General features: G+C 45.7%; 2 protein-coding genes and 1 long non-coding RNA gene across 3 annotated transcripts in view; 2 read left to right on the forward strand and 1 right to left on the reverse strand.

The window, feature by feature from the left end:
• The window catches only part of chd3 (chromodomain helicase DNA binding protein 3), a 44540-nt gene extending 37633 nt beyond the window's left edge, over positions 1-6907 (forward strand). Inside the window, exon 42 of the mRNA XM_052072121.1 lies at positions 6771-6907. The gene's annotated coding sequence lies outside the window, so the exon portion shown is untranslated. The remainder of the gene's footprint in view (positions 1-6770) is intronic.
• On the reverse strand, positions 1249-7097 carry tnfsf12 (TNF superfamily member 12). Its single transcript, XM_052072169.1, has 6 exons — positions 6784-7097; positions 5083-5164; positions 3413-3469; positions 3301-3324; positions 3092-3219; positions 1249-2407 (listed from the first exon to the last, which is right to left on the reverse strand). The coding sequence occupies exons 1-6, from the start codon at positions 6949-6951 to the stop codon at positions 2132-2134; spliced, it is 735 nt and encodes a 244-aa protein (XP_051928129.1). The 5' UTR covers positions 6952-7097; the 3' UTR covers positions 1249-2131.
• Positions 7098-7491: 394 nt separating this feature from the next.
• On the forward strand, positions 7492-10626 carry LOC127604843 (uncharacterized). The gene is made up of 3 exons (XR_007963424.1): positions 7492-7847; positions 9658-10194; positions 10317-10626. It is a non-coding gene; the product is annotated as an uncharacterized LOC127604843 (long non-coding RNA).
• The last annotated feature ends 919 nt before the right edge of the window (positions 10627-11545 follow it).

Here is an 11545-nt window from a genome sequence, read left to right on the forward strand (position 1 = left end):
GTGCCACAAGGCTCAATGTTAGGGCATCATTACTTGCAGTGCATGCGGAAAGTGTTCAGACAGCTGTCATTTTTACAGCCTTATCTTTAAAAAAAAATACTCCTCAAAATTTTATACACAAAAGCTCAGAATTACCTGAAAAAACATCTTGTCTAATTTATGAAAAATAAATTGGGTAATTTATTTTTCATAAATTTCTTGTGTTTTCATGATACGAAATACCATTGATTTGCTGTAAATAATAAAATGAAAAAAGTTGGCAAAATGAAATGTATTAAGTGGTAGGTTAACTAATGATCAGGAAATTAATGACACATAATATAAGAATAACAAACACATTTTATTCAAATAAAATATTTTACAAACACAGTTGATCTTTTTTTCATTTTGAATGACTTGACCTGTATAGCCTGTATACAACATCAGTGACTATGTATTTAATGTTTTTTTTTTCTTTCACAAAAATGACCAATTCTCACTGCTTTTTTTTTTTTTTCGCCATCCCCAAAACGCAAAGCGGCCAGGCTTTTGCGTACGCTGCCTCACAAGGCACAAGGTCACCTTTGACCTTGATCAAAATAGGAATAAGCGCAAGGAAGTCCACGCGTGCGTGTGGCAATGTAGACGTTGCAGCTTCACATTGAGGAAGTGAAAATGGAGATGGCGGCTTTGGTGCGAGCGTGTGTGCTGACGGGGGGGGAAATATGAGGCGCCGCGCCGGGGGCTTGCTTTCAAATGTCCCGAGGAGGACGGCGAGGAAATGAAAAGAGGATAAAAATGGTGACATGTTCCTCTGCAAGGTTTGAGCCGGCACGAAGGCCGAGTGCGCCCTGGGCAAAGCAATGCGGCGAACCCACAAAAACGACTTATAAACAAAGGCAAACCACGGCTGGAAATAATACGCTTGTTTTGCCTTGCGCAAGACCGCTCGGCTCTCGCTTATTCTCCATTAGCGTACTCGCTGTGGAAAAACATGATTGGAATGTTGCTTTTTTTTTTTTTGCGAGGGGGCGGGGGGAAATTTCACTGAGTTTCAAATTATTCTGCAAATAGATTGAAGTTAAATGGACGGTGAGAATTGTCTTTTTTTTAAAAAAAAAGAAAAAAATTCTTATAAGATTGTCTTTTTTGCTTTAAAAATTTTTTAATTTTCGTTGGTTGTGAGCAACAAAAACTTTTTTTTCAGGAGGATTGTCTGACTGGAAATTGTGCGGATCGCATGACATTTTTGTAAAAAGAAAAAAAAAATTTCATCACAGAATTGCGACTTTATTCCTTGGGGGGGGAAAAAAAATCGACATCTTTCTTGTCAGACTGACTCCCCCCCGCCCACCCCCCTCATCAAAATCTGCCTTTCTTTTCACAAAAGAACGGGTGACCTTTTTCTTTGCAGAATTTGACGTAACCCTCGTCAGGTTACGATTTTCAATGTCATTCTCGAAAGACTCCCATTTGTTTTCAACTCTTTGTGCTCCATAAATGTAATGCACGGAGGGATTTCAGTTTAAGTTGGACACCCCTGGTGAGAAAAAAAAAGAAGAAGAAGAAGAAGAAAAACTTCACGAGCATCCTTTGACCTCAACCCCATTAAGAGAGCATTGAAGAAAATCACCCCAAAGTGCATTTGCTTCATGTTTTGGAACGCAGCCTTTCGTGTTCTCGTGGCCCACGAGCGCTTTTCAAAATGTCTGCAATCTTCCTCTCCCTTTTGATGATCGAAACAATCACTCGTGGTTTGATTTTTGAACGACAGGCAAAAATAGCAACAAAAAGAACCAAGAGAAGTGACCCCCCCCCCCCAAAAAAAACATCCAAAACAGTCCAATTTGATGTTGTCAAAAGAAACTTCACATCTCCGTGATGTGCAAAATGTTCCCAGTTTTGTGCACCGTTCGTCCCCAAAGGCGGAAGCTCGGCTTCCGGTTCCCATCCGCCGCCACGCAGGGGGGGGGGGAGTTGGCGTCGCCAGCCAAAAAGCGTCCGCACGCCGACGTCGGCTTCACCCCTCCGTTATTATCCCCCCTCCCCCCAAGCCCACCCCACCAAAAATCGAGCGTCCGCTGAGAAGAGGCGGCGCTAGGGGAAATCCGGAGGGACGGGAGCCCCCCCCCCCCCCCCCCTTCGGGAGACGTCAGTTGACTTTGAAGATGCTGAAGACGTGAGGCGAGGCCGAGGGGTTGCCCACCGTGTGCAGGCGGAATGAGGGGCCGGTGACGGCGTGCAGCTGGGTGCCCTTGTCCAGCCGCAGGAGGCCCGACACCTGGCACGGCTTGAGGAAGTGCGACGGGTGCGGCCCGGCCGACGGGGTGGTCCCGTAGCCCTCCATGCACTGCAGCTTCTGCGGCCTCTGGCCTCCCGTCACCACGTCCAGCTTGACGTACTGCGACTCCTGCTCGTTGAACAGAACCTGCCGACCAGGACAGCACAGCTTCAGCTTGCGCTCGGGCGCAACGACGCGCTCTATCCTACCCTTTGGTCCCCACGCTTCTTCTTCTTCTTCCCCTTTGAGTCAAATGGCGACTACTTGAGAGCTGCGCCAAAGGCCAGATTTAGTCTTCTAGCTGACATGCTTTTGGTTAGAATGTCACTTCGATTTGACTGCTTCTGACTTTGAGAGATGCGAAAAACACTGTTTTGGGGATGCGCGAGGAAACCCGAGTACCCGGAGAAAACCCGCGCGGGTACGGGAGGAACGTGCAAACTGCACACGGGAAGGCCGGAGCCAAAATCGAAGCCGCACCTCCGCACGGTGCCGCCCGCCTTTGTAATACAATATTGCTATTGTGTGTACATTTTAACCGCATCCTGCACTCTACTGGAGTCTCTTCCAGCTGAGAAACCTTTGAAAAGACAAAACGTTCGACTTCTTGGCTCTAGTCGACTGTCTGCCCTCTCACGTGGCTTCCGGTGTACTTCCTGGTTTGATGCTGGCTCATTAAATCTCCAGATATTAAACGTAAAAAACGCAACTCGGACGCATTTGACCGTATCCGGCACTCAATTTGACATCACTGTTGCTGCGCCGGAGCGGCAGCGTCGTAATGCAAAAGCGTTTGAGGGAATCATTTTGTGGGTGGTTGTCATGCCGTACCTGACAGAAGAGGAAGTAGACGCCCGGCTTCTCCACGACAAAGGTGCCCTCCTCCTTGTTGTAGCTCACGGCTTTGCTCATGTTGAGCACGCGCTCCTCCCAGCCCTTGATCACGCCGCCTTGGCCCACTGAGAGCGCACCAAGCGTTATGTCAGGCGAGCAACGTGCAGCCCCCCCCCCCCCCCCCCCCCCATGTACCCCGCTCTTACCTTGCTGAGAGGAGACTTTGGTGACTGTGAAGGAAAATTCAAAGTCAATTAAGCCTTTTTTTTTTCTTCTGCAGACGCTAACGTGAGACGAGGCATCTGCCAGGCCACTTACTCTCAAAATGAGACGCCGCTTTCTTGCCGTTTCCGTGCTTCCCGCGCAGCGTCCCCCCTTTTTTTTTTTTTTCAGACAAAACGTGAGTGTGACAAAGAAAACACTCCTGCGGTTCCACAATCTGTCTCCCAACGGCGCGCTCATTTGCCGCCCATCTCGTCGCCGTCTTAACACGCTTAGCAGATGGTCAAAAGATTTCCCGTCACGTGCTTTGCATGCGTTCCCTCAAACTGTTCTTTTCATCATCGTAGTGTGCCGGCCGCTCGCAAGGACCCCCCCCCCCCCCAAAAAAAGAAAAGATGGAGTTGAGAAGACCAAAGCATCCAATGTAAACGGAATACGAGAGATGAAGTGGTGGAAAAGAGTGTCCGAAGGCTCAAGCGTTGCCAGGCAATAAATTTTTCTCGAGCTGATGACAAAAGTACTCGCATGCTGTCCTGACAAAACAAAAAAGTAGTCCGGGTTGAACTTGTCACCTATTGGTTGTAGAGTCTCGACATATTCGCATGGCTGCCCTGCCTGCGTCTACATTATTTCGTATGTGGCTAGCAATGCTAACAACACGATGCCTACTTTAAGCTAGGTTTCGCGAGCGTATAGCATTAGCAGTCATTGGCCGCGACAGTCCGTGTGATAAGAGTTTTTTCAACGGAATTTTTCATTGCACTTCATTTTTACTTGACCTTTTGTTTTTCTGTAATGCATTTTGAATTAGTTTTGAGGTTTTAGAGTACTTTTCATTTGTTTTATCATTCGCTTTTTTCTTTAAACAGATGGAGTATTTGTCAAGTGCAAGATTAAAAACAAAAACCAAGAGAAAAAAAAACGATTAGGTTTTGTGTTCAACCTTTCTTCTCCTTCACGGCCAAAGCCCAAAAGCTCATATCTGATATTACCTGACCAAGATGAAAATGAAGGACATTTTCCGTTTTATAAACGTAGGATGCAGTTTCAGTGACTTTTGTTTTTTTTTGGGGGGGGGGGCGGGGAGGGGTTTAATCCGTTTCATGTTGAAAATGTCTCGTGGGAGTAGTTACTTTGTTAGTTGTCATTAGCTGTCATAACTTTGGCAAGCACGTAGGCTAACATTTAGCTCGTTAATGGCGCTTTGCATCATGTGTTAGCATTAAGCTAGCGGGGGGCATTCTTCAGGCCAAGTGGCTTGTTGTTTTCAAAACACAAAGTGTAATTGTGTACTGTAGCTTGACAGTAAACATCAACTTGGAGAGGCATTAGACGGCTCAAAGCGTCTTTTAAAAAGAATTGCCCACCCCGCGGTCTCATGGGTTCACTCCCGGACGTATTCTTCAAGCTGCCCGCAAAACGGCAGCTATAAATACCGCAATGATAGGTCATCAAGTATCCCTGCTTTCACAACAAATCATAGCTGTCGGAGTCGGGACAGCACCCCCCCCCCCCCCCCACACACACACACACATACAAAAAAAAAGAAAAATCAAATTGACAGCCCAAAAGCGTGCAACAAGCCCTCGTTCCTGAGCCAGCTGGTTTTCTGGGCTGCGAGGCCACGCCGGTCAGACCTGTAATTTCTGCCACAGCCGTCCAGCTGCCTACTGCTTCCTGTGTCGACTTTTAGCTGCGGCCCGAGTGGCGTACGGCCCAACAAGACGTGTGGATTGTGCGTGCGTGCGTGCGGGACGTGCGTTTACCGTCTCGCTTCACTCTCTGGCCGACGAGCAGTTCTCGCTTCTCCAGAATGAGTTGCACAATGGCCTTCCTCTGCGTGTTGACCTGTGCGCGCACACAAACACACGCGCCAGATGAACAAGTGTGCATCCTTCCCTTCGATATCTTGGCACCCCCCACCCCCAACCCCCGCCACCCGCCGCCGCCCCCTCTGACCCCCCCCCCCCCCCCCCCCTTGCACGTTTTTAGTGCTTGGCCTCGCTCGCTGCGTCTTTCTGGGAAAGAAAGTCGATTTGCGGCGCCAGCAGACTTTGAAACGCTTGGCGGGGGGCCCCAGTGGAGGAGAAGCGTGCGTCTGAGTCTGTTTATGCGCGCTCGCTAGAACGGAAAGATACCGTCGCTCTCCTCGCGACGAACAGTCCAAGCATCAGCACGACACGTGTCCCGAGCGAGGTGATCTGCAGGAAAAAAATGCCCCCCCCCCCCCGCAGACCCTCAGCCAAGATTTTGAATGACCCATTGGATGTAGTACTTGTCTTAAAAACAAAAATGTTTTCCTCCCCTGGAGAGATAAGAAACCAGACGAGACTTGGAAAAGCCAACGGAGGAAAGTTTGATCAGGTTCATCCGGATGCTTCGATGAAAATTCTTCTGCTCTTCGGAATCGGAAACGGGCAATGCCGGGGCATTGTTTCATGCTATGCTGAATCCCTTTGGAACTTGGGAAGGCTCATTAAAGAAAGATTGTCTGCATTTGTCACACTTAGTGTGAACCCCCCCCCCCCAAAAAAAAACTGGAAATAAGAGGGCATCATCTTGAAACCGTACCAGTAACCTGGAAAGGCGCATTCAAGGAAAGATCAAGAAAAAAGACAGGCAATGCCAGGGCATCCTTACTGGCATAAAATCTTGAATCCTTTTTCACAACTTGGAAATGCATATTAAGGAAAGAACAAAGAAAAAAACTCATGCCAGGGCTCCTTGGAAAGGCAGATTAAGGAAAGAGCAAGAACTGTAACAGGCAATTCCAGTGCATCCCAAATGGAATAAAATCTTGAATGACTTGCAAAGGCTTTTTAAGGAAAGGCGCTCCTGGGAAGGCATATTAAGGAAAAGAGCAAGAAAAAAAGATTAAAACTGCAAAGCTAGACTATCCTTACGGGCACAAAATGCCAGATCATCAATACTGCAGTGAAATCGTTGGAAAGGCTCATTCGTCAACGTTTGCACGGCATCGTGACAGCGCACTAAAATCTTCGCAAAGGCATATTAAGGAAACTTTGTTTGCGTTCGTCACGGATATGTTCTTTCGTGGAGAAAAATCAGAGACAATGCCTGGATATCGCTGCTGGACAAAATTTCTTTCTTTTTTTTTTAAAGTTTGTTAACATTTGTCACTGATTCAAATTTGGATTTTTTTGGGGGGGAAAAAAAACCAAACAAGAATAACCGGAGGCTTTCCGGTAAACTGTGATATTTTTTTTCTCCGCAAAAGACAATAAAACCGTGGGTTCGAGAGTGGGAAATGTGCATTTAAAAACCACCACACATCCCCCACGATGATTCCCGTAACCGCATGCACGAGTTAAGTTGCATAACCAATTTTGCACACACACTCAAGCACACACACACACACACACACACGCGCGCGCACCGACACACGCAAAAGTTGCTCATAGTTTTGTTATTGTTATTGCTGGTGCTGTTGCAGTTGTGGCCCCAACCTGCTCGAGGCGCTCCTGGAGGATGTGGAAGGACTGGGACAGGTCCCGCGTTTGGCGCCAGGTCCACGCCGTGAAGAGCGCGCTGCAGGCGGCCACGGACAGAGCGAGCAGGGCGAACGAGGCCCACAGCGTCCGGAGCTTGCGCCGCCGCGGGGCGATCCGATGCATGCTGACTCAGTCGCCGCCCCCGCCGCCGCCGCCGCCGCCGTCGTCGCTACCGCTGCCACCGACGCCTATCATCCCACGGTGGTGCGTCTTAGTTCGGAACATCCACGGAGCACTCGAGCCCCCCGCCTCCCTCACTCCCTCCTCCCCTGGCCCGGCGCGGCTGCTTAATAAACACGCGTGGGCCGCTAATTGGCGCGTCGCATCCCACCAACTGTTGCATCCGTCTTTCGGCGTCTCGGTTCTCCCTTTGGGCTTCTCTCGCCTGGAGGGGGGGGTCCCCCCTCTCGTCCTTATTAAGACTGCGCGCGCGTGAGCACCGACCGGGGGGGCTCCCGAGTTGAGATCTGACGCTGAGCGCCTCGTCCTCCCCTTCTGCGTGTCTCTGTGCTGCACGTTTTCTTTTTTTTCTTTCTTTCTTGCTTTTCTTTTTTTATCAAATCAACCGCACTCGATGTGAAGCGTTGGATAATTCCTAAAGTAGCCACACGAGGGCGTAAGAGTGTAAGGTTAGAATCTCATTTCGCTTGCCTGACTGCAGATTTAAAGATAAGATATCCTTTATTTGTCCCACAATGGGGTATTTGAGTGCCCCCGTTTGTTTTTCTCGTGATATGACCATCTTTCTTGAGATGAAAGGCGTTTTCTCGATATATTACGGCTTTTTTTCCCCGATAGAAGCACAACTCTTTTATCTTCTCATTGGTGTTCATTTTTATTGGATTGGGGGTGAGGGGACATTTTTGCGTCTTCTAAAGGTTCAAGTGTGGTTTTAATGAAATTTTCACCATATCCATCCATCCATTTTCTAATCTGCTTCTCCTCACAAGGGTCGCGGGCGTGCCTCTCCCAGCCTGTCTTGGGGCAGTCGGCGGGTGGCACCCTGAACTGGTCGCCAGGTAATCGCAAATTTTCACAAAATTTAAAATGTTAATGTTATAAATGTTGAAATAGTATGACTTCATTTTTGTAAAAGTAAATAGATTTTCTTGTAAAATTACCGAAATGCTAAATGTTTTAAAATTTCCAAATATCAATATGATGATATTATTGTGTGTGGCGGGCCGGTGATCCATTGATTAGCGCATCGACCTCACAGTGCAGAGGCAATTCCAGCTCCTCGTGAGGATAAGCGGGTGAGAAAATGGATGACTCTAATTACAATACAACTCTTTTTGCCTTTTCTTCCAATATTAAAGGAGAAAGTGTCCTTGGGTGTCTTGAAAGTCGCTTATAAATAAAATGTATTGTTATTTAAAACTACATTTCCTCCTTATATTCCAACTTGATTGTCAAAGTTAATATGCCTCTTAACATTTCAATTTGGTTGTCATGACATTCTCGAAATATTCAAACTATTACTGTAAAAATATTAAACAGCTTTTTGGCCTTTTGCCATACTATTTAGAAATGTTGCAAAATAAGGACAATTTTGTCATTGTGTGACTTCGTACTTGTTTTACAACTTCATTTGTGTTTTTAGAGGAATATATTATTCCAATTGTACATCAATACAATATAATACATCTTTATTAATATAGCACTTTCACAACACTAGCATCTGTAACAAGATGCTTTACATATAAAGGAACATTCTATTTTTCGTGCAGGATTAAGTATATCTGTATTTATTTTTGTAAATATATTTTGCATCATATTTCTTCCATCCGTTCATTTTCAACATCACTTATGGGCAGGGTTGTGCCGAGGGGGTTGCTGGAGCCTATCCCATCTTCGGGCAGTGTTAAGTCTACTTAAAAAAAAAAGGATGATATTACGCTTTTATTTTTGTAAATATATTTTGCATCATGTTAAAATTTCATGATATAACATTTACAGTCGTTGGTTTCTTGTAATGTTACTACTGTATCTCCACTGTCCATGTTGTCTAAAATACAGTAATGTTCTTTCTCAGCCACTAGGGGGCACTGTGACCATAGAAAACACAAACGAGGGATCCGACACACACAACTGAGGATTTGAAGCTCCGCATCCACTAGTTTGTTATTTTTTAGACGATCTCGCATTTTTATATTCTTTCTCACACTCTCTTCGAAGCAAGCCTCTTATTTTTTCGCATTTTCACCTTCTCCTTCCTTTTCCTCTTATTCTCTTGCTTCCTACTTTTTCTCTCCCTTTTCCACCCTCTCTTTTGTTTCCCTTTCCCCTCCCCTCTCTGGGTTTCCTCTCCCTTCTTTTCTCTTTCACTCCCTTTCCACTTTCCCTCTGTCTTACCCGCTTTCTCGTTCCTCCCCAATTCTTGCCTTCATGCTTTCACTATCACTTTCCTGTGCGTGTGTGTGTGCGTGCGTGTGTGTGAGCGCGCGTGTGTGTGTGTGATTGAGTGTATATCAGAAAATTGAAGCTAAAGTTATCATTAGCGTGTGTCCTTTAAAACGATACAAAACACATCCAACGCTACAGTGCTCACTCGCAGCTTAAGGCTCTAAATGTGTGTGTTCGTCACAGTGCGTGTCATTGTGTCCTGGGTGGGTGGGGAGGAAATGAGGAATTCTCAAAGGCTGCCTTGAAATTCTCATTCCCGTGTAGCCTCTTGCCTGCCTGTTCTATTAATAGGCCACGTGTGTCTCCTGGACGCTGACGTAAATATTTTTTTTTCCGCCGAAATCTCGCAGATGACGCGCGGACCGACGCACTCGCCGCAGATGTTAGTCAGACGAATGAATTTGACAAGTCCTTCTTATACAGGAGTTCAGAACGTGTCGTTGGACGAAGTCATCGGCGTGGCGTACAGGAAGCCGACGCCTCTTCTTCCTGTTTAGTCTGGCTTCTGATTACCCCCCCCCCCCCCCCACACACACACACACACACACATTCTAAAAAACAAGTCATCCTCATACCCAAAATGCACCTGTCACCATAATCAATCAATTCGAGGATCTGCTTGAATTTGGTGACTTGGTTTGTGGATTAATGACCGCGCGAAGCCGACTGAAGCATGCTTGAGTAAATCTGCTTCAGTCGGGCGAAGGCGGCGAATCGGGAAATTGCGTCATCGTGTGTCTTTTTTTTCGGCATGTTCGACTTCAAGCGCTCGGAAAAAAAAAGGTGGTGGGGGGGGGTGGAGGGAAGCAGACATGCTGTCATTCTATAGACGCCACGTACGCCCTTATTTGGACATGCGCGCTTGTGTTTTCGCTGTCAACTCTGAGTCAAGTGATGTGACGCCATCAAACGAGGCGGAGGAAGAAAGCATAAAGGCCCGAACATCACGAGAATTACGAGGTAGGTTTGAAGGTCACTTGTTCAAATAGGAACTTGACTTCTGGCTTCAATTTAGCTCTCCCGGACTGCTGCTTGTGTCTTGAAAAATCTTATTTTCATAAAATGACAAATTTCTTTTACAGAAATCTGACCATCCATTCTATTATCTGAACTCCACACGGGAAGGTCAGGTCTTGGAAATCCAACCCCAGACCTCTGCACTGCGAGGCGTACATGCTAACCGGTCAAGCACCGCACCACCCGGAAATCTGTCTGTTTTCGCAAATTAAATGTAACTTTTTTTTTTCTCAGAAAAAAAATCCTAATGTCGTCTCTCACAATTCTGACTTTATTTTATAATATTGCAATGAGACAAACACAAACACACACACTCACACACATTCCCACCAGTTTCTTTTCTTCATTTGCTTGCATGAATTTTGTCTGACTTGTTCAAGATATTGTTTTGTGTTTTTTGTTATTGTAAAGTGTCCTTGGGTGTCTTGAAAGGCGCTTATAAATAAAATGTATTATTATTATTATTATTATTATTATTAAGGGCCAGACGAACAACTCCAATGGGGACACTTGAATTGTGTTTGCCACTTTTTAGTCTCACTGAATGGCCAATGTTAGATTTACAACCTCTAGGAAAGGGGAACTAAAAGATTAAATGGGCTTGGCAATAAGCATTTATAGTTAGGCTGTGCAAACTTTTCTCCTCAAAGGCCCGCATTGGAGGTTTGAATCGGACAACTGATTTATGGATAAGATTTTTTAAAAAAAATGTTTACAAAAAATTTTCTTCACCCGTTTGCTAAAAAAAAGATTAAACCCGTCTCTTGATTTAAAACTGATCTAATCAATTGTTGGATGACTTCCTGACAGCTTTGTGAGAGCATCGGTTTCATGGTGAATGGGTGGGTCTGTGTTTAAAGCGGGTCACACCCTTCATCAAAACCTTACGGAAGAATCCAACAGCGCAGACACTGTGAACCAAAAAAAAAGATTGCGATCTTCCAATCCAGTCGAAATCTATTTACAGAGCAGCACTGTTAAAAACAACACCGTGTGCTGGGAAACACACTGAATATAATCGCAGTAACAATACAGAAGACAAAATTAATTAAATACAAAACTCAAAAGTCTTTACAAATGGTAAAACTGACACGAAGGACAAAGAGAATTCAAATAACGTTCAACCAAACCATAAAATGACCTTGGTCAGCTCGCTTAATGCCAAGATGCGAGAACGTGAAATGCCTTAGGCAAGCTAATGGAAATTAGCGTACGTCACAGTAATTATAAACCTTCAAACAGCTGCTACTTTACACACAAACTGAGCAATATGGAGCATAAATAAGGTGAAATA

Source organism: Hippocampus zosterae, chromosome 1 (assembly GCF_025434085.1).
Source record: "Hippocampus zosterae strain Florida chromosome 1, ASM2543408v3, whole genome shotgun sequence".
Lineage (NCBI taxonomy): Eukaryota > Metazoa > Chordata > Actinopteri > Syngnathiformes > Syngnathidae > Hippocampus > Hippocampus zosterae.

What these genes read in the sequence shown, in the direction of transcription:
- tnfsf12 (XM_052072169.1), bottom strand. Translation starts at nt 6,951, where the DNA reads ATGCATCGGATCGCCCCGCGGCGGCGCAAGCTCCGGACGCTGTGGGCC. An exon ending in TCCAGGAGCGCCTCGAGCAG is followed by an intron (nt 5,165 to 6,783) that starts GTTGGGGCCACA and finishes GTGCGCGCACAG; the next exon opens with GTCAACACGCAGAGGAAGGC. An exon ending in CAAAGTCTCCTCTCAGCAAG is followed by an intron (nt 3,220 to 3,300) that starts GTAAGAGCGGGG and finishes GTGCGCTCTCAG; the next exon opens with TGGGCCAAGGCGGCGTGATC.